The 26,182-nt window shown below is 40.6% G+C and overlaps 3 protein-coding genes across 4 annotated transcripts; 2 read left to right on the top strand and 1 right to left on the bottom strand.

The window, feature by feature from the left end:
* Window positions 1-1,346: 1,346 nt before the first annotated feature.
* On the top strand, window positions 1,347-7,349 carry LOC9268066 (pentatricopeptide repeat-containing protein At4g20090). Of its 2 annotated transcripts, XM_026026525.2 has the most exons (6): window positions 1,347-3,469; window positions 3,996-4,048; window positions 4,187-4,270; window positions 4,384-5,962; window positions 6,083-6,233; window positions 6,823-7,349. In XM_026026525.2, the coding sequence occupies exon 1, from the start codon at window positions 1,456-1,458 to the stop codon at window positions 3,382-3,384; it is 1,929 nt and encodes a 642-aa protein (XP_025882310.1). In that variant the 5' UTR covers window positions 1,347-1,455; the 3' UTR covers window positions 3,385-3,469; window positions 3,996-4,048; window positions 4,187-4,270; window positions 4,384-5,962; window positions 6,083-6,233; window positions 6,823-7,349. The 2 variants fall into 2 exon arrangements, with proteins under 2 accessions (XP_025882310.1, XP_015642332.2); XM_015786846.3 differs by having other exon boundaries at window positions 4,187-5,962.
* Window positions 7,350-14,266: 6,917 nt separating this feature from the next.
* Window positions 14,267-15,075, top strand: LOC107277573 (uncharacterized). Its single transcript, XM_015786673.3, has one exon. The coding sequence runs from the start codon at window positions 14,373-14,375 to the stop codon at window positions 14,784-14,786; it is 414 nt and encodes a 137-aa protein (XP_015642159.2). The 5' UTR covers window positions 14,267-14,372; the 3' UTR covers window positions 14,787-15,075.
* A 2,780-nt stretch (window positions 15,076-17,855) lies between these two features.
* LOC4341109 (uncharacterized) lies at window positions 17,856-24,707 on the bottom strand. The gene is made up of 10 exons (XM_015788657.3): window positions 24,341-24,707; window positions 24,155-24,262; window positions 23,329-23,594; window positions 22,216-22,304; window positions 22,039-22,142; window positions 21,729-21,834; window positions 21,562-21,637; window positions 21,354-21,465; window positions 19,987-20,518; window positions 17,856-18,313 (listed from the first exon to the last, which is right to left on the bottom strand). Exons 1-10 carry the CDS (start codon window positions 24,594-24,596, stop codon window positions 18,223-18,225), a joined length of 1,740 nt encoding a protein of 579 aa, XP_015644143.1. The 5' UTR covers window positions 24,597-24,707; the 3' UTR covers window positions 17,856-18,222.
* Between the last annotated feature and the right edge of the window lie 1,475 nt (window positions 24,708-26,182).

The following is a 26,182-nucleotide window of genomic DNA, read 5'->3' as shown; positions in this document are numbered from 1 at the left end:
ATGACGGATTAATTAGGCTTAATAGATTCGTCTCGCAGTTTTACATGTGGAATCTATAATTTGTTTTGTTATTAGTCTATATTTAATACTTCAAATGTGTGTCCTTATACATGAAAACGAAATTTGAAAAGCAACTAAACATGGCCTTTCTCTGAGAACAGAGGATAAGCCTCCTCTACAACTGACGAGACAATACGAGAGGTGAGTATATAAAGTACTGAACAAGTGTACGGAACAATCCACTATATGATAGAACAAAGAAAGGCTAAGGATCATTTTGCATAAATTGCATTTTATTACTACAAACTTATAATACGAGGGCAGTAAAAATAGAATTTAAATACCAGAAAGTAAATACATAAACGAAGTTATGAAATTTAGATAAAATCCAACAAACCCAACATATTAATTTATCCTGCACACACAGATCACTCCCAAAAAAAAAATTCACAAATCTATCTCTCATGTGAAATCCTGAGTATGTCCATAACCGAAGACGCGGCTATTCGAATGGATTGACGCCCTACAGAGGTTATACAACTTTATCTACATGATACAGTTTGGTGCCACTAAACACCTAAGAGTAAAAATTCCGCTACCTCACCCTAAACACTGGCTTCTCTCACGGACGGTCCAGTTTTTGAAACATCGGTATACCTCGTGGTAACCGCACAGTTTTCACAATAACCGTGAAACCGTGGGCTGGCGGTAACCCTCCCAAAAATGGTCTGGAGAACCTTGCTTGGCATGCGCTTATGTTTCGTTGTTGATGATCAACGAATGATTAAATTCATGGTGGATGAAAAGAGTAAATAATATGGGATTAAAAGGCCGATGCTGGCATTGATCGGGAGATGTAAAGACTGATGATTGATTTGCTCTCACTTTTTTCTTAACTGCTGGTGGATGGGATTGAAGCAGCAGGTATGGCAGCCGTTGGGTGGCATGTGCGCGTGAAGGGAAGGCGCAAGGTCAAAAAAATATTGTTTTATGTGTAAATTTCTAATATCACAAGATTTTTACTCATATTAACATGCAACATTCGTAAGTTATAATTGAAATCCTAAGATTGGAATCATGTTTAGATTGTGCTTTCTCTCGATTATAATATTAAAAATCGACGCGCTCGGTAAAGATGGAATGAGAATGGTTTGAAATTACACAATGGCTTTAAAAAGATCGCAATTCATTGCAATTCATTTCGACGGCTAGGGTGCCTGTGATTTGAGATGAATTTTGATTTTCGAACACCACTAATGACAAAAAAAAAAAACCAAACGAATCTCATTGTTATACCAAAAGTTTTGCACTTGCGGAGTTGCAGTGGGCACTGGGCAGTGCCATCGTCCTCTCCGATAAACCCTAGAGCGAGATTTTTGCCAAAAATCCCCAAATGCCCCTCCTCGTCCCCTAAACCCCGCCCCGCCGCCTTCCTCTCTCCGCCATGCTTCTCCTATGCCCCCTCCTCTCCCCCTCCGCCGCCGCCTCCTCCCCGACCCACCCCTCCCCGCCGCCGCCCGCCTCTCCCGCTCCGAACCCTTTGTCTCCTCCTCCTCCGATGACGACGACGACGACTCCCCCCTCTCCGCAGATCTCTTCCCGCGCGCCGGCGCGCCCACCCTCCTCACCGTCGCGCGGGGGCTCGCCGCCGCCGACGACCCGGTCCCCTCCGCGTCCACCGTGCTCGCCTTCCTCCGCCGCCTTCCCCACGACGCCTCGCCGCACCTCTTCCCCCACCTCGTCGCCGCCCTCTCCCGCTCCCGGGGGGGCGGGGGCGGGGGCGGGGGCCCCCTCCTCGCGCTCCGCCTCTTCCTCGCCCCGCTCCACCCGGCCGCCGTCACCCACCACTCCTTCAACTCCGCGCTCCTCCGCTTCCCGCTCCCGCCGCACCTCCTCCCGCCCTTCTTCTCCCGCTCCCTCCGACGCTTCCCCGGCCGCCTCGCGCCCACGCTGCTCTCCTTCAACCTCCTCCTCAAGTGCGTCTGCTCCTCTCTCGTCCCGAGGGATCCCGGCCGCTACCTCGACGTCGCGCTGCGGATCCTCCACGAGATCATCCCGGGGTGGGATCTCGCGCCGGATAAGTTCACCTACTCGACGGTGGTGTCCGCGCTCGCCGATGCGGGCCGGGTGGATGACGCGGTGGCGCTGGTGCACGAGATGGTGGCGGATGGGGTGGTTGCGGCCGAGGCGTTTAACCCCGTTCTGAGGGCGATGCTGCGCGCCGGGGATGTCAAGGGAGCAGCCAAGCTGTTTGGGTTTATGCAGCTGAAGGGGTGCGTGCCGACCACCGCGACATACAATGTGCTGGTGCATGGTCTGCTGGTGTGCGGGAGGGCCGGGGCGGCAATGGGGGTGATGAGAAGGATGGAGAGGGAGGGGGTGGTGCCAGGGGTGATGACGTACGGGGCAGTGGTGGATGGACTGGTGAGATGCGGGAGAGTGAAGGATGCGTGGAAGGTCGCGGAGGAGATGGAGAGGAACGGTCTTGCATGGAATGAATTTGTGTACTCAACTGTCATAACAGGATTTTGCAAGTCTGGGGAAATTGACTGTGCGTTGAAGGTGTGGGAGGCGATGGTGGCAAGTCCGGTAAGGCCAAATGTTGTTTTATATTCAGCAATGATTGGTGGCCTTGCCAATTTTGGGAAGATGACGGAGGCTGAATTGTTATTTCGAGAGATGATTCATTCAAAATGTGCGCCAAATATCATTACTTATGGGTCGATTATTCAAGGATATTTCAAAATTGGAGATACGTCTCGGGCTCTTTCTGTCTGGGAGGAGATGATAGGGGCTGGGTGCGTGCCAAATGCTGTTAGTTACAGCATATTGATCAATGGACTCTGCAATGTAGGGAGATTGAAGGATGCTATGATGGTCTGGAAGCACATGCTTGACCGTGGCTGTGCACCTGACACAATTGCTTATACTTCAATGATCAAGGGCTTATGTGTTTCCGGAATGGTGGATGGTGGTCTTCGATTATTTTATGACATGCTGGCAAGTGGTCATGCTGATCCAGATGTCATCAGTTATAATGTCCTGCTGGATGGGCTGCTCCTGGCCAAGGACCTCCCACGGGCAATGGACTTGCTGAACAGGATGCTTGACCAGGGGTGTGATCCAGACACGGTGACATGCAATATTTTCTTGAGGGAGTTTGGAGCTGGAGAGAGGAAGGGGAGGGAGTTCTTGGAAGGCCTGGTTGTGAGGCTATGCGACAGAAGAAGGAATATGGCAGCTGGAGAGGTTTTAATGGTAATGCTGGCTAAGTACATTGTGCCAGAGGCTCCCATTTGGGAGATGGTGGTCAGAGATGTTTGTCGGAGGAAGAGGGTTTGGAGAGTGATTGACAAATGTTGGGATGAGATTTGGGGGCCTTGATGATTTCTTCCTTTATGATTTTTCATTCTTGATACCAAAGGAGCATGGAGCTCACATACTGGAGGTTCTTGACACTCCATTTGTTGTAAGTTGTAATTTGTAACACTGACTCATTTATTTCTAACAAGATTTTGACTAAATAAATTGATTTCTATACACCATTGTGCTTGTCGTTGAGCATCGAACTTCCCTTTTGTCCTGATCTAAATGGTGTAAAGTGTATACATTGCTGTATGGGAATGCCTTTGGTGGAACTTTATGAGTCTGTCACTTTTTTCTCTCTCTGATTGGCCTCGCCGCCTACTTTATGATTTATATCCCTTCTTCATAGAAGAAACGGGTTGCTTGGGAGTTATAACAAAAATATCATGTTAAAAAATTCAGCGCAACTATTATTTGTTTTGTCTACCAAATAAATTTGTAAAATATAAGTTAGTTCTATGTGTAACAACTTTGTAATGTCCATGCTTTTGTTATAGTAGGCTTTGTAATTTTCTTGTCAATTCTCTACTGCAAGATATGGTGCCTTCAGCTTATTTTGACATGCCAATTGATTGGAATGGGTAAACAAAGGTGGCAAATATATTATCATTATTCATATGTTTTTTCAGGAGTTGCACTTTGGCAGTATGGGTTTTATCATATTCTGGATTTCATCCTACAAGTAAGTTATCTATTTTTGTTTATTCTGCCTCATTCAATCAGCATAAGTAATGCCCTGTAGTTTGGATTCAAACGTTTCGCCTTAATCCATGCGTTTCTTTCCTCAGACCTGTGCACTGTTTCTCACCTTTTTTGACAGTTACTACATTCCAAAGAAAGACATGTGGGTGCTTCAGTTGCATTGCCCTGGATTCCATCTTGCTGATGGTCGAAAATCATACAAGTGAAGTGTTTTTAGAGCTTGCTGTTTTACCTATTTGAAATTCTGAAAGGTTTTATCCCTTAGTTACTTATGTAATTCCTATCAATGGTAAATTTCTTACTCATGGTTTACAGGATTTTACATTGGACTGGTTGCAGACAGTGACTCAGTGAGCCAGTGATGCGAGGAGCATTCCTGAACCTTCTAGTTGCTCTTTTTGCCTTGGAACGTGACAATGTGTCAGAACCTGAAATATATAACTGAATTTCTTAGTTCATAGTACTATAAAAGAACTACACCTTGTGCTTTGTATGGCCAATTCATTATGACAGCATTTTAGGAGTATAGCTATGGCTTCTCCAGCATTCTTGGTTTCAGAGATAACTATACAGTGTCTCTTTTTCATTGACATGGGTCTTCATACATTTGTTTTTGGATACCAGAGACATGGGTCTTCATGATCAGATCCTCATATTTTTACTTAATATTTCAAAATGTTAGTGGAAGAACTGCTCATGTGCAAGAATTATTCTGAATATCTATATGGATGTAACTAGTTATTGTAAGATGTAAGTACTTACCTGAGGAATAGTGTTATTGGAGATAAATTGTTCATTATTACAGATCCTAGCTGCAATATAGATTTCGCACGGAAACACAGTGTGGTACAAAGATTTATTTTGTATGCTTCAGTACTTCCTAAATATCAAATGATTTTGGATTGCAGTGATTTCGAACTTGCTTGCCTCTGTTATTTGTTTCGTTGTTAACAACATGCTTGAAATTTGTTTTGTGGTTCTTATAATATTCCCAATATATTGAAATTTGTGCTACCCTGACATGCCCTTTTGTGGTAATTCATCAACTTTTTACAGAGAATTCTCATCTTTAAATAAGAGGATAATTTCTGTTTGTGAAACTTTTTGCATCCATAGATTATTAATTTCTGCTTGATATATATGAGAACAGCATCAGATAAAACAACAAAGTCGGTAGTATCTGCTGAATTTTGATATCTGAAGTAGATCAAATTTATCTACTGCTGTATTGCGTGCTTGCCTAGATTAGTTTAAAGCACCATTTGGTGCGTGCAGATCTCTATTCTCGCTAATCGCTATCTTTCATTGCTTTAGCAGAACATTTATTTTACTATAAATAGGCTGCTCTGGCAGTTTTGCATATATGCTAGAATTACCAAGACATTGCTGTGATCCAGTACTAGTTCTAACATACTACTTAATTAGAGCCTGATCCTTCTGCATCACTAGCCTTCATTGAGAAATCATCTTTTGTGCTATGCCAAACTATTGACCGTTAATGAGATTGTAGTTTCTTGTTTTCACATAGTAGATATTCTTTCTGAAAACTTGAAAATGTACCAATTATTTATAGGTATTTATTGAGTTGTTTGTGCAGGGTGAAAATAACATGAACTGCTTTATTGTGTGTATATGATTCTTTCCTTTAATCATGTGCTCGTGATTTGATGTGGTCGACACTGATTGTAGAATGGCTCAAAAAGATGGCCTGAGCGATCTTAGAAATTTGTCTCCTCATGTTCTTGTGAGAGGCAGTTTTCCTTCTGTGCAAAACATGATTGCTTCATATTTCCAACACGCTGCTCTGTCTTTGCAGGCCATACTTAACATGTGTGACAATATTGGCGGTACCTTAATCGACATGAATGGACCTCTGCCTATGGCATACTAAATGGTAACTTGCCAATGCCCTTCCATTTTTTAAGCTGATAAAATCACAGAACTTCTCTTTTTTGCTTTTCTCCGAGATGGATTTCTTGATTTGAGATATGGTGCTGCATTCACTAATGTCCAGATCATGGTGGCACTGCACATAATGAACTGCCACGGTTTGCCTTCAGCGGCGTCGTCTACTCATCTGTGTGCTTCTTGTGAGTTGTGAAGCATCCATCCTGACATTGCGCCATATTTCGCATTGTGGTTATTAGTAATATAGAAGAAAAAAGGTAAGTGAATCGATGAGGATACGGATTGTTTCTGGAAAAATTTTACACTGTAGCATGTTCAGCCATTCAGGATCATTCCGAGTTATATCATCTTCCAAATGTACCCACATCTGTTGTAGGAATTTTACAGGATTATGTTCAATTCCTCCAAAAATCATTTTGAGTGTCCCTTTGATTCGTAGGAAAAGTGTAGGAATTTTAGAAGATTCCAATCCTATGGAAATAATTCTTATGAAGGCCTTTGAAACAAATGATTGAATCATATCCTATCATTTAAAATTTCTATGGAAATATGGAATGAGTAATCCTATAGAGATTTTGGAAGAAAGTTAGCAAGAGGTTTAATTTCTTGGAAAAAAAATCATTCGAGTTTATCTCTCTCATCCGATTCTTATATTTTTCCTGTGGTCTAATCGAACGGTCATTCTTGTGTTTTCTCTGTTACTCTATTTTACCAATCGTGCATGAATTCAAAGGGTCCCTAAGGTTCCACCATCCAAAGGAAGTCCTTAATTGATTCTCTTTTATCGTAACCTTTCTGTTAAACCTCTTAAAAGTTTTATCCTCATTTTCATTCGTTCTGCTGCAGGGGTCGCAGCTCGTGCATACAGCATTCGGAGGAGCAAGGTTAAACCGTTCGATGGAATCATCATGGAAATTACCAGCTTTCTGTATCATCATGGAAATTACCAGCTTTCTGAATAAGCAGAACATGAAGTCTACAGTTGTACGGTGTACTTCATAAAGTCAGAAGCTGCGTATCGTTTGTTAGGTACAGTGCCATGTCGAGGCATTTACTAAGAAGTGGCCCAGGTCAACACTGATGAGAGCTTTCTTGAAAAGTGGAAACGCGATGGTTACTCCTTGGCCAAAGGACCGTTCTTCCATTTCCATCACAAGAACGGCGCCAACCATGGAGATTTAGCTCTCGAGTCATGTGGACTGCCGTCCATTTTACAATGGACGGCGAGCCCTTCGTCGATGCCTTCTGTGGTCTGAAATACTTCATGCCCTGTCAGGTTCCCCAAATTATCTGAATTTTGGCTGTGTACGATCCGTTTTGGATGTAGAGACCGGTTTAACCCATTTCTTTAAAAAAACTGAATTTTGATTACTTTCTTTTGGGTTCAAATTATGGTTTATATCATCTAGCTTTTCTTTATTGCTTTTGAGTTAATACTGATTGGCTTAGATTTTTTTTTTTCTTATTACTCATGACACGTGATTGATGTAACAAAAGAAAGCCAACGCTAAAGAATTAGAAAACGATTAAAGAAACACCTAGACAAATTTTAAAATGAGTTATAGAATTCAAATATGATTCTGGCTTATAGGTTGGCGAGCTGACAATAATGGAGAGCGTATTTCAGGTCACATTTTTGGATGGCCATTATATTCTTTCCATGTCGAAGGTGAAGATAAAAGCTCCTGACCATTCCAAACAAATCCAGCGAGGCATCCAAATCCAACCAGTCAATCGATTGTCCCCCACTGCAAGTACTCATACCAGTACACTACAAGCTGACCTAATGACCATGACTTGCTCCTTCACTTGTGCTTGAGTCAAACCATCCTGCACCTGCAATGCAATTTCCACGGCAGTTACACGATGGAGACAGGCCAAACCGAACATGCCAGCCTAGGCACGTAGTAGAAGAACAACGGTTCTTTGGCCGTGTTTAGTTTCCCCCATATTCCCAACTTTTCATCACATCATATCACATCAAAAACTTTTCTACACACATAAACTTTTAACTTTTTTTTTCTAAACTCTCAACTTTTTTCAAACTTCTAACTTTTTTTCAAGGAGCTAAACACACCCTTTTATGGGCGATGCAGGCTAGTAACAACATGCTACACCACGCAATTGTTTCTTATTCATGACGAAATGGAAATTTGACGATGTGGTCGATCCATACCGTATAAGATGTGTGAATTTGTCATCCTTCTTGCATTCGCGTCTCCTTGCATTGTAAGATCGATCGGCTCAATTCAATTCATGTAGGAGTTTGGGACAACTTCATAACTTCTGAAGAACGCCACAATATTAGGTGGTATCTCATTTGTGGATGTTGAACAATTGGTCCAAATAGAGTTAAATTCGTTATGCACAAGCTATAGCTGTTATATTTCCATTCAAACAAAGTAATAATGTGCATGGAAGATGTCAAAGCTTTTTTTTTTTTTTTGGAGAGGGGGGGGGGGATGGAAGATGTCAAAGCTGTTACACTATTACCAAAATTACCCAATATGCTTAAACAAAATATGGTTGTGTGCGTCCTGGTTAGCACCAAAGGTAAATATACTACTATTAAAAGATAGTAGTGGTGCTGGTGGTGAGTCTGCCGCCAACACCATCACTAACATGTGGGCCATGATATTAGGATTTTGGGAGTCATTTGTAGTATATAGATTGCAAATCTTTAATTTTCTAAGCATGATATTTTTTTTATGAAAGGTTGTGTTTCAACCAATTAAAAATATATATTTTTCAACAAGGACTTAATTTTGCTATTTTCAATACTCCGTTGCAACGCACGGGTTTTTGGCTAGTTATTGAAAAATGAGCAAAATCATGCTACTGTTTTTATCAGGACTCCCTTTTCACTTTTTCCTTCTTCATTCTAGCCTTCATAAATCCAGAAACGTTGCGAAGAACAGCCGGCTGCTAAGTAGGAGAAAAGCTAAAGACCGATCACTCTTTCATCGCAAGTTAGGCAGAGCAGCAGATATGAACTTTAAGCACATGTTTGCCAAAAGCAAGTCAAACTATTCACGGTACGGCCGTATGTGCCGAAATCTGCTTTCAAAGATCGGAGGCCAGTGCCCTTGCCACTCGATACCTTTTTCATTTTCTTTCAATAATCATCTTATGGTGCGCTAATCATATAGGCAGCCGTAAATCAACAGCGTCGTATATTTAAATATACAACATCATATGGAAGAAGTAACAAAAATTCTCAAGACTAATGTATATATATATACCAATCATACAACCTATATATATACCACACTCAATTCACACGTCAGATATAAAAAAATAAATTCAGCGTATGAATAGTAACATATTGTTCATGTCCGAATTTATCTTTTTATTTCTCACTGTGTAGGTTGAATTTAAACTTTATTTTTGTGAACTGATAGATATATACCATTATACTCTATATTTTAGATTTTTTTAAGTTTTTTTTCATAACTGTTTGCATTAAATTTGAAAGAAAAAGGTATACGAGGGAACATCCCCGATCAGAATCATCTCCCCAGTAACGGAGCACAATCTTTTTCAAGCAGCACTTCCTAGATGCAGTAATTATCTGCCCTTTTTCTTGTATGCAAGCCATAAAATACTTGCAACTAGAATTTCTGTTAGGCAGTGTGGAGAAAAAGAAACTCTTTCTTTCCATAGTTCCATGAAGCAGGGGATCTGCCCCATTTCCTGTATAACCAACACATGACATCAAGTAGGTTGGGCTCTGTTTTTTTTCTCCTTTTTTAGCAGAAGTAGATGTTGGTGGTTATGACTGAAGATTCAACGAGTATGTACTTAAAAAAAATCATATTCTTGCAAAGCACCACCTCCTAGATGCAGCAATTATCTGTTTGTTTGCATCCCAAGCCATAAAATATTTTCCAAATAGAATTTCTCAGAGGCAGTGATGAGAAAAAAGAAACCATTTCTTCCATGAAGCAGGGGATCTGCCCTAATTTGATATTGCCATCAAAGTAACTTGCCATGTTCCTGAAGATGATCTCCTACAAAAGATGGCAATGGAATCTTTGTTGGTAGGTAGGGCTCCTTTTTTTTTTCCTTAGCAGAAGTAGAATTTGGTGGTGGTGACTGAAGAAGATTCAGAGAGCGTGTGATCCTAACTCCTAAGCATGCAATGATGCACGTGTTTGGTGAGATACATAATTAGTAAAGAGATGTTGGTTATCACCTAACTGAAGCGGGTAATGACCGTCGTGTTTTGTAATTGACTGCCTTGACTAGGAAATCCTGAGATTATGCGTGATGCTCCCAGCTGCTGAATTTTGGCTTGAAATGTTGAGACAACCTACTCTGATGGATGGAGCATTTTGTTTGTCTTTTCAGTGCATCCATTCAACGGATTTCATCCTGACTGAAATAGTTGGACCAACTAATTCAACAGCAAGCATAAGTATGAAAGTAAGGGAATGGACTTCGCAATTTATGAGGTTTATGTCTATAGATGTCTCACAAACAAGACACATCTTGTTTTCTTGGACAAAATGGCTTGAAACAAATACACATCTTGTTTCATGCAGAAGCAGAAACTACCTAAGCATACCCTGAACTGAGAAATAATTTTCCTTACAAGCAAATCATCAATTTACATACTAACTCTCATACTAACTCTCAGTTACATTAGATCCTTGCATTGCTAATGAATTCATAATTTTGTAACCAATCAATTTTCAGAATTATTATCAGGTTGAAAACCTTAGATTCATTTGGATCGGGCGATGTCGTCGTTCTGTCGGTGTGTACTTCTTGAAGGCTTTGTTTTTAAGAGTTTTTCCCTTGTTGAACTGCTGTTCTTTAGTTCAGTGTGTCCGGTTTTCCTTTAATTAACCGTGCCGTTTTGAGGTTTTTGGATTCGGTTTTTCTTATAAACTAGATCAACTCTCTTCTTCTATAGTGAAATAGCATGAGCTCCCTGCCTGTTCCTCGATTTTTTTTTCAGAATTAACACATGACATTTTTGTGGGTTTTCAGTTCACCAGCAGACAGGCCTGCATCACTTGCGAGCTAACTGAAGTTCAGGTTGGTAGGATACTTCATTAAGATTCAAAGATATCAACTTGACAGATAAAATGGAACTCCAAACTTATCTGGAGCAATACATATCGCACGATTTCTTACCTGAACCCCGTGTCCAACAACTCATAGATTTGGTCAGGTCTCTGATGTGCACAGAATTGAAAATCAACTCTCCCAAATGTCAAATGACATCACTGATCAAGACTGTTCCTGGTTAAGCCTGATGCACGCCGCAAACCAAAATGCCATATCCTAATTAGGAGTTCCATTGGTCCAAGCAATACCAGAAAGCGACAGAAATGTAAGCCGACTAGTTAATTTCTATCGAGACAATCGAGGTAAGCATAAGATATGATTTCATCTAGCAAAGTTTAAAATCATGATGATAATAAGTATTATCATAGTTTTACTAGGATTTTAATAAGGTTAGAGATTTGGCTCTGGCATTTATCCCTCGGAGTTTATGTTTGTTGAACGTACTAATGAGTATATATATGGTTTCGTTTGGTGGAAAACTTTTATAGTAGCTGCAGTTTTTTTTCAGAATTTTAAGCTCTCTCAAATAATTAACAATCCAGATTCTTATTCATATTCTGACAGTACGTAGTTATAGAAGTCAAAAGAAGTTAGAAAATCCAGCTTCTTACCATCTCTCTTTTGTCCCCTAATCTTGAGCTCTCGAAACAGGGCCTAACATACTCATGTGATGCATGTAACGGCGAAAACTGTTCTCAAGCAGGCCGGACGTTCACCTAGCTCTCTGTCATTGTGCCTCCAATGTACCGTCGATGTCTGAAAAAAGTGGTCGACTGCTAGCTCCGTCAAGAGACGCGTGCATGTATTAATTCCATGTACTCGAAAAAATGAAAACGAAGGACGAAGAAGCGAAGCATGTTCAGATTTCTTATGGGTTTTAGGCCTTCACCGTTTTGTTGACGGCTTCTTGCTCTTCAAAAGGGTCGTATTTACGCGCGTCAGAACTGCATAAAAACGCAGCTGACGTATATATATCTGGCCATTCATGGCCATGCGTGGCCGATTGCCCATCGACACGAGAGATATGGATCGATGTAATATATTTATCGGATCATAAATAAACACTAATATCTCGAGAGGACGTTAACTCATTATTATATGCCATCTAAATGTTATAAAATATAATATACGATATATCGTTCTTCAAATTCGATCTTTACAAGTTTAATAATAATAATAGATTTAACTGAAACACTTTATATTTAAATTTGTTGTTTTAATTGTGAAATATAAATTTAAACTTGCATGTTGTGAAGTGATATATCATATATTAATTTATCTTGCTAAAAAAATTTTAAGGACACGAGGAAAAATGAAGGGAAACCCTATCTCTAGGATTAAAAAGTCTCTCATTAGAGATGTTATCAAAATATTGGTCGTGATTCAATGACGGGCTAAAAATGGCCGCCACAGGTCAGCCGCCATGGGGGCCGTACATCGAGGAATTAATAAACAGCAACGTGATCAATAATTCGTTAGTCAATTAACTTGATGGTATTTTCCGAGTGACAGTGCATTAATTTGTTTGTACAGTTATCGCCGTGCAGAGTCTTAGTACGGACTCCCTCCGTCAACAAATGGATGTCATGTTAAGGTCCGTGCGTCCAGTAGATCGATCATCTAAAGCTATTTATATTTTGGTGCTCCGTATATGGAAAAATGAGTGCTGGTTTAATATATTTGAAATTATCATGAGATTTAAATTTGTCGTAGAGAAAAACATTGGATATAATATAAACTTTATGAGTGAATTTTCACAAAACTGCATATATTTGATAAAGCTGTTATGTGCATTAAAGCTTTGTTTTGCGAAACTATAGATTTAACACGGAACATGAAAAATTTTGAATTTAGTTACAAGGTTGATCCTTGTCTTATGTTCAGTTTTTTTTTTTTAGTTTTGTAGTATATAAAACTGCCACTAAATTTAGTTTTGCCATAACATGGTTATAGGATCTGCATTGGTGCAGAGTATATCATAGAGTAAATTTGGCAAACTACATATCCTTATCAAACTATTCCATAACTACGTATTTAAGTCGGTGTGTCATAAATCAATATTTTTATAATAAATTTAATATTAAATTTATAGTTTTGTGATACAACGTATTAAATCAGTAGTATCATGATTGTTTGGTCAAAATATCTATAATATTATTCTATTCTATCTTCGTTATTAAGTTTCATGAAGAAAATTGACTAAAAGAGCAAAATATTTTAATCATTCCTCTGAGGCTCTCACCATGTAGGCTCCCCGAGGCCAAAGCATTTTGAGCCGCAACAAACCAACAGTTAAGTTTTAATAGTGGAAAAGGCAAGTCCTTGACTCCTTGTGCTTATGATCTCTTCTGGACCTTTGTTCAGTTTATGTGGCTTCCGGTTCACCCAAAAGCCCATTTTTTAGGTTAAACTCCAAGAAGCAAAAGATGTCTTTATTAATGATATTTTACTTCGACACTATATTGATCGAGCTTGGCTTAGATACAGTAAAAAAATTGCTCCACCTCCATATATGCTCCGTCCATGCCTAGAGACATGAAATCGACATGGACCACATTTTTTAAAGTTGTATGAGTATAAACAAAATGAGCATACGTCTAGTACGTCGACACATGCATGGTTTTATATATAAAAACAGTTGACTCCAATTAAATCACATAATTATATATAAAATGGTGTTCTTTCATTACAAGTAAAATCCTCAAAAGTTGTTTCCAAATTTCATGTTTCATTACTACCTACTTCCTCCGTTTCACAATGTAAGCCATTCTATCATTTCCCACATTTATATTAATGTTAATGAATTTAGATAGATATATATGTCTAGATTCATTAACATCAATATGAATATGTAAAATGTTAGAATGACTTACATTGTGAAACGAAGGGAGTAATTTGAAAAGAAAATCGAAATGTCGCTACCACAAATGAAAGACTTATCACCACCGCCACTGCTATAACGATGTTCATGATCCAATTAGACTCTCCTACCGCTATCTCTATCATCTTATTTACGTCAATTTACCGCGTGGATACACTTGAGCCAACTTTTAGAGGTAAAAAAGACCCATTTGCATTAGATTACAATTACATTAGATCAGACTTTAATTTGCAGTGCTAATTAATCAGGCAAATCTTTCCATGACCCCACAAATTAAGTCTGACTTTCCCCCCATCCACGGCTATATATGGCGCGAAATCAATCAAACCCGCCGCCTCCAAAGCAGAAAGGAAACCCCGCGAAAGGAAAAGCCTCACAAATTAAGCTGGAAGCCAACAAGGAGAAGGCGACGACGGCGGCGGCGAGCGATCGCAAGGTTATGGCCGGCGGCGCGAGCCTCCTGCACGCGGTGGCGGCGCTGATGAGCACGTGCACGCGCCGGCTGCAGCGCGCGGCGAGGCGGGTGTCGTCCGCCGCCGCGGGGGCGGGGAAGCAGGGGGCGTCGTCCCGCGCCGTGGTGCCGTGGAGGAAGGCGCTGTCGCTGCCCGCCGCGGCGACGGCGAAGGTGAAGGCGGCGGCGGCTGCGGCGAGGCGGGAGGAGGGGGACTCCGGCGGGCTGTGGCGGAAGGAGATCCTGATGGGTGAGCGGTGCCAGCCGCTGGACTTCTCCGGGGTGATCTACTACGACGCCGACGGCCGCCGCCTCGCGCACCCGCCGCCGCCGCGCTCCCCGATGCGCAGCCCTCTCCCGGTCTCCGGCAAGCTCGCCGCCAACGCCCGCGCCGCGTACTAGCTAGCCCGCGCCGTGTTCTTGGGCAGGGCAGCCTCTCCGCGGATGAGCGGCGGTGGTCGCCGGCGGCGAAGCTTGCTCGCGGCTGCTCTGTTCTTCTTGTGGGTGCTCGTGTTGTGTACATGTAGCTGATCATCACTAGATTAATTTAATTAATGGTGTTCTTGCTGCCTGCCCTTCTCTTAATCTCTCCTTGTGTCTTCTCTAATGGTCATGTGTAATGATAGATTTATTATGCAGGGATTTTATTGATAATTATATATATTGCAAGTCGATCAGCAAGATTTGGTCATTTGGAGTTGTGTTTGCGGTTTTTCTTCTTGTTTGAATTACGTTACGCACTTACGCTGATGGGGTTTATCAGTGGTGCAAATTGATCTGATCTTCACCGCAATATATTTATTTCATTTTGCAATTATTTTGCTCGCACAATATAATTTCTTAGCATTGTTGTACGTCAACAAGTCTTAAATAAAAGTACTCCTACAGGCCACTTGCAGGGAAAAAACATCTTTTTACTGGAGTGAAAAAAAAATATTGGGAGTAAAATTCTGGTGATTTTTACTGACGCACACATGCTCGCCTTCAAAAGTGAACCTGGGTAAAAAAAAATAAAAATAGAAATAAAATTCCATGTCACTGTACTTTGTGATTAATGGTAGAGTGTTATGTTTTATTAGTTCCTTTCTGATTGTACCTGCAGTATGTATCATTTCTGTGCTCATCAAGCAGAATTTTTTTTTTACAGAATTAATGTATGTAAAATACAGTTTGATTTCCTTCATTATCTATTATTCCGTGGTTTGTGACGCGGGCAAAGTGGTACAAGCGCGGACTTTGCAGGTAAACGAGAAAAAGAAAACACCAATAGCATGTCAATTGGGACTTGTCTTAGTCACAGTCTCGCAGATGATCAAACTTGTTTGAAGATATTCAATTGTGGACGACAGAGCTTAGATATTTTAAGCAGGTCATAAGGGAGAAAATTGTTTGTAAAATAAACCCAAAATAAATGGTGTATTTCTTATTGTTTGTCAAGACCATTAATTATATTCCTGTCAGATTTTGGCTCCCAAGTATTACCTTTGGACATAGAGGGAGGTTCTTGGCTGTCTACTATTTGACAGAGCTGCATTGACAATTTGGGGTATCTAATGACATCATGTGCTTGATCAAAATGATTAATCCAGCTTCTTATAATGTGCAATCATGTGCCAAATAATACACAGATTGTGTACATTTGAGGGGCAGAATTCATATAATCTGCAACATCATGTCCCATGCAATGATATCCCAACTGAAAACGGTGTATCACTAGATCTCCAATAAAATGGTTGCACTTGGCACTTGGAAGAGGGCCAGCCAAACTTATACAATCCAAGCAACAATATTATTATGCGTGTACGGATGCATTATGCTGGCTTCCACGAGTCCAAAGGCATAACACTGAAAGTGAAATCCTCATAGAGACATCACTCCCTAACTCCCCTATTCTTGTAGCCTCAACGAACCCTATATCTTGCTTCTTGGACACTTTAGGACCATTTTGTTTTGATGAATTCGATGAGTAATTGACTGTTCGATCCTATAACTTGTTTGGTTTGATGAACATGGAGTATTACCTCTTCATAGCATTATCAGAAAAATGCACCTGCTTAATTTATCCAAAAATAGAGAATATAGTCATCTCACCAAAATCATGCATGGGATGATATCTGAAGATTGATCTACCCGTCCTAGATAGTTTGATTCCTCGATCTAAACAACCCATAAAGTTACAAATCGTCCATCTTCAGTTACTGAATATTTTTGTTGCTGTAAGTGTTGTACCATTTATTGTGTTGCTACAATGAACCACAGCAGGTAGCATATCGCTTAACTTAAACAGGAAGAGTTGTCCATGCATAGAGAGATTTGGTGAGACCACTCATGGTCATGGATAATATCTAACAGTGTGCATATCAATGTGATGAGTGTTACTTGTGGTTCAAGACATGTTTTGCCCAATTTACCAAGAAAAATGAACACGTATATCTAACAAGCAGACAGGCACCAACCAACCAGTGACCAAACATGAACAGGAAGCTCATGGTGTGATCATTTCATGCCATGATATGATCAATATAATCAAGTTCGGTTCTATATAGATCAATCAGATATGCATCATATCCAAGAGTCCCAGAAGCAAACATCAATTGCTACCGGTTTGCCCATGGCGCAATCGATGGCAAAACAGCTAAGAAACCATGAGACCACACCACCGGCTGGTGCCCACAAGGCTGTAATGGTCTGAAACTCTGAATTTCTTATAACAATTGCAGTCAGATGGGTCTCAGCAATAAGAATTTCTTGCAATCATGTCCGTCCATTTTTATATCCAACCGTGTACAAACCCTTTCGCATCTTTGCGTACATCAGATCAAAAATAGACGGCTCGGATTGAAATCCACCGGATAGATTTGAGGAAAGAGGGTGCACCACATGCCATTTTTCAGGCCATGCCATGTTGCCATGCACATGCGCCCCACAGTGCCACACAAAACACCCCAAGGAAATGTGCTGATGCCACCACCCTCAAGGATCATCAAAGAGCATCCCCATTGGCAAATGCATGATTGCAGCGGATTGTTCACAAGGGCCCCACTCGGGAGAGGGAAACGTCAGAGGGGAAGTGTAGGAAACCGGGAAAGAAATTGAAGGCATTAATCGAACAACCACCAACTATTTCAGGCTTGCCAATGAGCGAGCAGTGGACGTGCCCTACACCATGTTTGCCTCTGAATTTTGCGTGTGAAGGAACTCCAGCTCCATAACAGCAACTTCATTCAGTGTCTGAGCTTGTGTACGTGCTCTTTCAGAAAGAGAAAGAAGATGGGTTACTTGACGTTTTGTAGCTAGCGACAGGGCGTCAATCAGCTCAGCTACCCTGTTGCTGCACCTGATCCATCCTGAAGCTCACCCATTTCTAGTACTCCATGAGTTAGCACAGTGTCTACATGGCTCAGGATTAGCAAAAAAGTACTCCAGAAACCATTGAAACCTACAATCACGGAATTGGGTCACGGCTAAGTGTAAAGGAAAACACATGCTTCACTTCATGTTTATTACTCAAATGGAATGGTGTACACCAGTGTGAAAGATAACTGTCCAGGTGAAACAGCATCCTTGGAGGAAGGCAACATCAATATCTACATAGATCATGGTAAATGAAACTATGAACAAACCAGGGTTTTACCGGTGACACTAAAAGGCAGGAAGTCACGAGGAAGCACAAAATGAAAATAATGATTCTGGGCCCAAGGCAACATGCACTGACTTTACCCTACTACGGACAAGGAATTGTTTATAACTGACAGCCGAAGCCCTGATACCACAGAACATAAAAATGTTAAGAGAAAAGCTGACATACAACAATGCAAGGGCAGGTTAGTTTGCAGGCTTAGTCAGCTGGGACTCGCCATCTCCTTACAGCCCTCTCAAGTACTTCAGCTCGTTCATGTACACGTGCTGCTTCTTCTTCCACCCAAGACCTGATATCATTTGGCCAGTGTAAAAAATTCATGGGTTAAACTTGTTACAAAATTCATGGGTTAAACAGTGTTAAAATACATATTTGAGCATCCAAGGTGTACACTTGTTTAACAAGACCTGATATCACCTTGGGTTAAACTTGTTAAACAAGTGTACACCAGTGTTCTTAAAGCGACAAGGCGAGGCAAGGCAACGCCTTACACACAAGCACAAGAGGCATACTAGAGATATACGAGGCAGAAAAGAGAGGAAGAACATGAAGGGGCGAGGAAGAGCAGGGAGACAGATCCATTGGCGATGAAGGGAGCAGCAGGAGGGAGACAACCATCTCCTCTTTCCATCTTCCCCTCTTATCTTTCCATCTTCCCATGTCGCTATGTTTCCAATCTCTGCCCGCCCTATTCTCTATTCTCTTTCCATCTTTCACCCTTCCCTCTCCCTAAATCGTCGCACACGAGATTTCCATCCTATCTTCACGCGATTTCCTTCCCAGCATGCGCAATTCACTACAGCGCATGCGCCCTTGACCCCACCTTGCCCATGTCTACCTGATTTCATGAGATATTAGGATCCAAGACGTGTGGAAGGGTAGGCGGTGGCGACGCTCTGATCCCTGATGGTGCTCAGATGCCTAGGCGACGCTTTTAAAACCATGGTGTACGCCACTGTTAAACAAGTTTACCCCCTCCGTCCCAAAAAAAAAAAACACAATCCTAGCTAGGAAGCTAGACACATGCATGTCCAGGTTCATTGCTAGAATTGGTCTTTTGTTGGGACAGAGTAGTACTTACCAAAATACTCAAATACCATGGCTACAAGAATTGGCCTGATCCATAAGTATAAATTTTGTGGGTTAGTCTGTCTTTGGGCTTTGAACTCTTCTAGAAGCCACTGTCCATCTGGAACTTAAAAACCAGTTTTTTTCACCCTTAACTTTCAGAACCTGACAAACAACACCCTAGAGCCTATATTCTACAGCAGTTTGGTTTGAAATAGCAGTGGGTTTCTCTAACATGAACTTTCTATTGGACAAGTACCACTGATGCAGAGCTAAGTGATGTGCAAAAGCAACCATTCTTTCAAACAAAACCACTATAGAATAGGTTCCAGGGTGTTTATTGTCTGGTTTTAGAAGTTGAGGGTGAAACAACCCTTTTTTTTAGTTCAGGCTGAAAAATAGACTTCAAAAAGAGTTCAAGACTCCAAAATGACCTTTCTTAAATTTTATTCTGATGACTGATCTTCAGCATTTCTTCAAAACCATCAAATATAGTAGAATTTTAGAGCGTTCATGTTAAAAGTTCAGTAAAGGGTTACTTTATTGTTCGGAATCTAAGATATGCAAACTAAATCAAATCTAAGAGTTGGGTACATAGTTCACATCAGATTAACCAGCTACCAAACTACTTGCATGTGTTTGCAAAAGATCATACAGATAGCAGCAACATCTATGAAGATATATCCAGAAAAATATTTTCAAGTGAAAGAGTTGGGTTTAAACCACAGCATCTAAACTACCAGCTCCTTTAAAGGAGTAAAGAAAGCATCTAGTTCTGAACTACTGCGCATTACATTACATGTATTCATACAAGTGCAGGCGCTAATAGTTTTCAAATATGAAAATATCAGGTAATAATTAAAAGGAAAATGTAAAGACTGTATAAAGACAGACCTTAGCATAGTAAGAGCTTCCTTCTCAGCTTCAAGATAAGATTTGGATTCAGAGACAGCTTGATGCTTCCTATTCACATCAAGTGAGAGCTTTTCCAGGTTTTGTTCCTCAGTCATGACCTCTAGACTTTCCATGGCTAGTCTATCATACATCCCATCAATCTCTGACCTCAAATTCATAAGTTCCTGATTCTGATGTTCTAGAGCTGTTCTCTCTTTCAGTAAGACCGCAAGTTCCTTTTCTCTATCTGTTTTCTCATTTGCAAGCTCTTGCAGCACATGTTGAAGCTGCTTATCAACTGCAACCTCACGGATTTCCTCCACTTTCATCTTGTCCTCCCAATATCTTTTTATATCTCCTCTATTAATTAACTCTTCCATTATTTCACCCATAACAGAAAGCTGGGATTGATTCTCTGCTTCTAGTCTGTTCAATTCATCACGTATTACTTCTTCCATTCGGCCACTGGTCAGTGCAGCAGCTGCTTGTGCTTTTGTAACAGGTTTATGTGGTTGAAGGCATCTTGTGTTTCCTACAAAATGTAATTATTGTTCAAGTCAGCTGAAGTACATTGAAACAGGATAGCTATGACCTTTTCTTTGGTCACGGGACACAAGGATATGGATAACAAAATCAGTCACAAAAAAGGCAGAAGAAAGAAAGGTTTAGAATCAGACTGAACTACATCTTATACTGATGGGAAACATGTCCATGCACGAAAATCAGCATAGACAATGTTCTTCCATAAGCTCTATTTTCATAACAGTTAAATTGAAACAAATTACGGAATGGCAAGCATCATATTTTTTTTATAACTTTTTGAACCTTTAATTTTTAATAATTTTGAAAATAAACCCTTCCAAAACTTATTTTCAAGATTTGAACCTTTGGCCAAGCCAATCAGGCTGGCGTGGCAAAACAATACTGCCACGCCGGTCTGGCTGCCGTGGCAGCATTGTCTGTCTTGCCACGCCACTCTAGCTGGCGTGGCAGAACAAAACTATCACGCCTGCTCTGGGTGGCATGGCAGCGTTGTCTGGTGTGGTAGGACAAAAATATCACACCTGCTGTGGTTGGCGTGTCAGTGTTGTTTTGCCATGCCATGCGGGCTGGCATGGTTAAAAGGTTCAGAATTCTGAAAATAAGTTTTGGAGGGGTTCATTTTCAAAATCAAAATTTAAGAAGGTTCAAAAAAAGTAACAAAACAAAACGAATATTCAAACCACTAGTATAAGCACACAATGCTTTAGGGAATAATAGGTCTTGCTATGCCTAAGTTAGCATAACAGAATAACCATAATCTTAGTAAATTAAGAATCATTCGGTCAAAACATCAACACAAAATAAAGACTACTAACAAATCATACCAAAAACTTTGCTGATGATGCTCTGTTCACCACCCATCAAATCTACAAGTATAGATGATGGTACATCAGGCCAAGCCCTCAAATCCAAAATGCGAACATTTTTACTCAGCATCTGGACTGTAACCAGAGTCAGGATTTACAAAAGAATGAAACCAAGTAATATTATAGAAACATTGCAGAATATCATAAGAACAAAAGATATATGTACCTTCTGGTCTAGTTCAGTTGCAAATGGATGCTCCACTAGTGCTTTCCAATTAACAAGATCAAAACGTGATAGATAACTAAAACCACCACACACAAAAGAAAAGAACATAACAAGTAAGAAAAATGTATTAGCTGTCAATAAAGGGATAACAGAAATTTCATACGTACCTGTTGGGTAGGAAGTTTGAATTTCCACTGTCACTAGAAGAACCACTTGTTGATGTTCCCAGGAAGTTCGATAACTTGCTAGATACAATGCCTGATTCTCCTAAAGCTTTTTTTTTTTTGTAATGGACAAAATTAGAGTTTATAATCACATGCTATTAAATTATAGGCATCTGGAAATCCAATGGAGTACTCCTTAACAAGAAAATCATGGCCAAAGTAGCGTAGAGAAGGCAGGCAAATGAAGACAGGCTCCGATATCTAAGAGCATTGTTGAGTGAGTTCAGTAACCATCAGTATAATAACAACTTACATTGGATGTACAAGAAATCTGGGTCATCAGCATCTATATCGTCGAAGGCACTTCTGACTGATCCAAAAGTTAATCTATTAGGGATGATCCTATGCATCTTTTTCCTGCAAAACAATATCATAAAGAAGGCAATACTAAAATATCAAGCAAAAAATATATATGGCTTTGTTTTGCTACCTTTCTAATTTTGAGTGTAACTTAATGAACCATCTTGCGAATTCCCTTCGAGAACAAAAGTCGCTGGAGCTAGCATCTTTTTCAATTATCTGATCAAGCACAGAAGTTGATGAGAATATCTTTGGATAACATTTGTAAGAATTAAATCACTTGGTCATATGTTGAAAGTAATGGTATCATTAAAAATAATCCAAGCGGTCAAGCTTATTTATTGTGTTTTGATCAATCACTAGTCAAATGATACTCCACAAGAATGGACCAATTATTATTCAATGAAACTGCAGATCAAACTTAAAGACAAAATTTACAAATGTACTTCCTCCGTTTCACAATGTAAGTCATTCTAGCATTTCCTATATTCATATTCATGTTAATGAATCTAGATAGATATATATGTCTAGATTCATTAACATTAATATGAATGTGAAAAATGCTAGAATGACTTACATTGTGAAACGGAGGGAGTAAGAGCAATATCACATTTCTAAAAATCGACCCTATGCACCTATTAGGCGCGAGACACCAAGTAGCCACCCAGATTAGGCATTAGATGGTGCACTAGGTGGCTAACTAACCTTGGGGTCTCTTGTCCTGCTATTTTAGTGGTCAATGGTTAACTTTTATGTAATTTTATCGCTAATTGCTTGGTATTTACAAGCCATGTTGGTCCTAGGTGCCAGAGCTGCTGACCCTCTAGCGCCTAGTGCCTTCTTGAACCATGACATCAGATATCATATGAAACTGGAGTTGATAAATTAATAGAAGGTAGCTAGAAGGATAAATAAAACTTTAAATTAAATTCATCCTAGCAAACTATGTGGAGTATTGAGATTTAAGAATTATAGCAACTTCTGTTGAAAGAACTACAGACCTTCAAATTAATACAAAAATAGCAGTTGTCTCAGTAGCATGCAAGTGCATAATGTATCCTACCTAGCTAATCATTTTCAGAATATACTGTGTAAGACCCAAAAAAAAGAGAACACAAGGTAAGGTAAATGAGCAGCTTATTCACCAACGAAGTCAAAAAACAATGCTTCAACAATACAGAGTAGGTAGCAGGACATTTATGATTTGATATATTTCAACAAGCTACAAACAAGTCTGGCATACCTGTAGCTTCTTCAATATAGAGAAAGCCTCCTCGTGCATGGGATCTACAGGAGCTCTAAATAGAACATGTACACCACCAGCTGGCATGTGGTTTTGGCTTGAATCATCAGTTTTTGTATCAACCCTCTCGTCATTAGCTGTCTTTGAAACATCAATATTATCCCACTCCTTGTCACCTGCATCCTCCTCGGGAGTCTCTTTTGACTCCAGTGTTGATAACTTCTCTTGAACATAGTGTAATGGGGCATGTACAAATTGCTGCAAACCTGAACACAGCATTATTTTTTACAATTTATTTAAGTGTTCGAAAACAATGTCAAGCAATCGTGTGTTCACATATTGCATTGAGGATCTCCAACACAATGCACTGAACAAAGCATATTCAGTATTTACAAAGCAAAAGGTAACTGAACTCTTAACACCAGAATGAACATAGCAGATTCCAACCTAATTTAGCACCGGCTGATTTTGTACAAAAGTAGACAGTTCGCAACAAGGCAACAACCGAAAGTAAGAAAATACAACAAGCAGCAAAACATAAGCAGCAGGGATGACGATTGAGAATAATTTATGCACTAAGGTAACATGAATTAAGACAATCTAATCTATAATGCTCAACTGCATTCTCCTTTCCCCTTGTAACTAGCGGCAGCAGCAGCCAGCAGATTCTCTTACCCTGTCATAGCTAAGCGTCCCACTGGAATGGATAACTGAAGCTCCTCAATCCATCCCATACATTTAGCATTCAAACACACAGTGAAATAGGCAACACCACCGAAGTATGGTGTTCATAATCAAAATGGAGATAAACCAGTGAGCAACTCACACTTCCTCGACGACGGCAAGTGCCACATCATCCCCACCAATGCGATCGCCGCCGAAGCCCCCAGCCCGACCGCGAGAGCTCTTCGGGAACCCGCAATCCCAATCCCCACTGCAGAAACAAAAGAGAAGAGATCCGCTCAAAGCCCTCATCGAGCGATCGAATCGGACAGAAGAGATCCGCCCCCACCTTCCCTCCCGCGCTCCGCCGGCTGCTTCTGCTGCTGCTGCTGCTCGGGGACTGGGAGCCACCAGCCGCCGAGCCCGTCGTCGCTGCCGCGGTCCGTCGGTGCCCAGCTGGCCGCCGCCGCCGCCCTCGCGGTGGCCCCGCGGCGGCTGCGGGGGCGCTGGGGGAGGAGCGGGGCGTGGTGGTGCTGCTGCCGGCGAGGGGATGGCGACGGCGGCGGCGGGGAGAGGCGGAGGGTGTACGCGGTGGCGGTGGCCATGGGTGGCAGGGAGGGGGAGGGGGAGGGGGAGGGGGAGGGAGAGGGCGAGAGCTAGGGTTTTTGCGGCGGTGGCCTCATCGGACGGCGTCCATTTTGGGCCGTGCGCATCGCATTCGCATCGACCGAAGAGCTTTGTTTTATCCTCCTCCTCGACGCACGTAGGCGCTGCTAATTGAGCTGTTCACAGATGATGGACGACAAAAATCAAACGCATCAATTTCGAAAGTAAATTTCACGAAACTTCGGAATATCCGGTCATACTTACCAATTTACTATACTTTTAATCGGGCATTTTACAAGGTTATAACAATATTAAACTATTTTATCTGGGACTATAATGCGTGTTTAATATGTAGACTCAACTTAGACCCAACTTATAACAATGTATTCTCTCCATTTCATAATATAATAATCTAGTAGCACTGGAACGTGTCTTATCCGATACTAGGTTCCTATATTTGCAATGAAGGAAGTTAGTAAGAGTAATACTTTATCTTAAAAAACAATGTATTATATGTGTACCTGCAGACTGGTGGATCAGATCTTAGTTGAACAAAAGTTCTATTTTGTAAAGTTCTCTGATAAAATCACAAGCACTGTTGGAAGTTCTATTTAAAGTTGCAGCAAATCGTTTTGACGTAATAGTTTCACTATGAGAGTAAAAAATCATTCGCTCATTAAAAAATATACACCTCGATGTTGATATATCGCAGTCCAAATAAAATCTAGTTGAAACTTTGACCTATAGATAAATCTACATGGAAGAATGTTGAGTATGATCTTTTTGATAATAAGCAAAAGCTGTTTCGTTGGTATCTAAGTTTCCCACGCCTAACGAAGTGTGGCATGGCACAAAAGTACGGTCATGAAATCTATCTTTCAAGTTTATGGTGGTTAATAATTAATTTCTCGTTTCGTTTGCGCTGAAAGTCTTTCTCCAAACCAAAAAAACGAATGCAGCCTAAGTTGTGACCGTGAAATAAATATTTACATAACAGACTGTGGCATAACTAAGGTGTGACTTGACAAGGTGAAGTAATGAATCAAACGACCCCTTGGTACCATTGATACTGTGAGTTGTGGTGTATGGTTCCATCCAAATTAGTCACGCACAATGGTGGTGTTCTTTTTCTCCTGAATATATGAAGATGAAGTTTTTACGCAAAACGAGGTGGTATTAACATATGATTAATTGAGTTTTAATTATTACAAACTTAAAAAATAGATTAATATGATATTTTAGAGCAACTTTTATATAAAAAGTTTTCTCACGAAACACACCATTTAGCAGTTTGAAAAGCGTGCCATGAAAATCTTAATCTTCATCCAACTCTTGTTGAAGAAAAGAACGAGACCAATGTGTTTTTACTGTGGTAAGCCGACATTACGTGAATGAAGCAACCAGGTCAATTTGATGGTATATAAAGTCAATTCGAGGAAATAGACAATAAATCCCTAAATTAACTCTAAAATTAAGTTTAAAAGTTTAAATTTTGGCTACGCCTGATAGCAAACAAATTTTAAAGGCCTATAAATTTGGTTAGGGCATGAATTTATTGCTAGTTTCTACTATCTCTAAAGCATAT

Source organism: Oryza sativa, chromosome 6 (genome assembly GCF_034140825.1).
Source record: "Oryza sativa Japonica Group chromosome 6, ASM3414082v1".
In the NCBI taxonomy this organism is placed as follows: Eukaryota; Viridiplantae; Streptophyta; class Magnoliopsida; order Poales; family Poaceae; genus Oryza; species Oryza sativa.
Note: the sequence above shows the minus strand (reverse complement) of the source record. Positions and strands in the feature narration are given on the sequence as shown.

What these genes read in the sequence shown, in the direction of transcription:
- LOC107277573 (XM_015786673.3), top strand. Translation starts at nt 14,373, where the DNA reads ATGGCCGGCGGCGCGAGCCTCCTGCACGCGGTGGCGGCGCTGATGAGC.
- LOC9268066 (XM_026026525.2), top strand. Translation starts at nt 1,456, where the DNA reads ATGCCCCCTCCTCTCCCCCTCCGCCGCCGCCTCCTCCCCGACCCACCC.
- LOC4341109 (XM_015788657.3), bottom strand. Translation starts at nt 24,596, where the DNA reads ATGGCCACCGCCACCGCGTACACCCTCCGCCTCTCCCCGCCGCCGCCG. An exon ending in GGCGGAGCGCGGGAGGGAAG is followed by an intron (nt 24,263 to 24,340) that starts GTGGGGGCGGAT and finishes TTGTTTCTGCAG; the next exon opens with TGGGGATTGGGATTGCGGGT. An exon ending in GAAGCTCTTACTATGCTAAG is followed by an intron (nt 18,314 to 19,986) that starts GTCTGTCTTTAT and finishes AAATGATATCAG; the next exon opens with GTCTTGGGTGGAAGAAGAAG.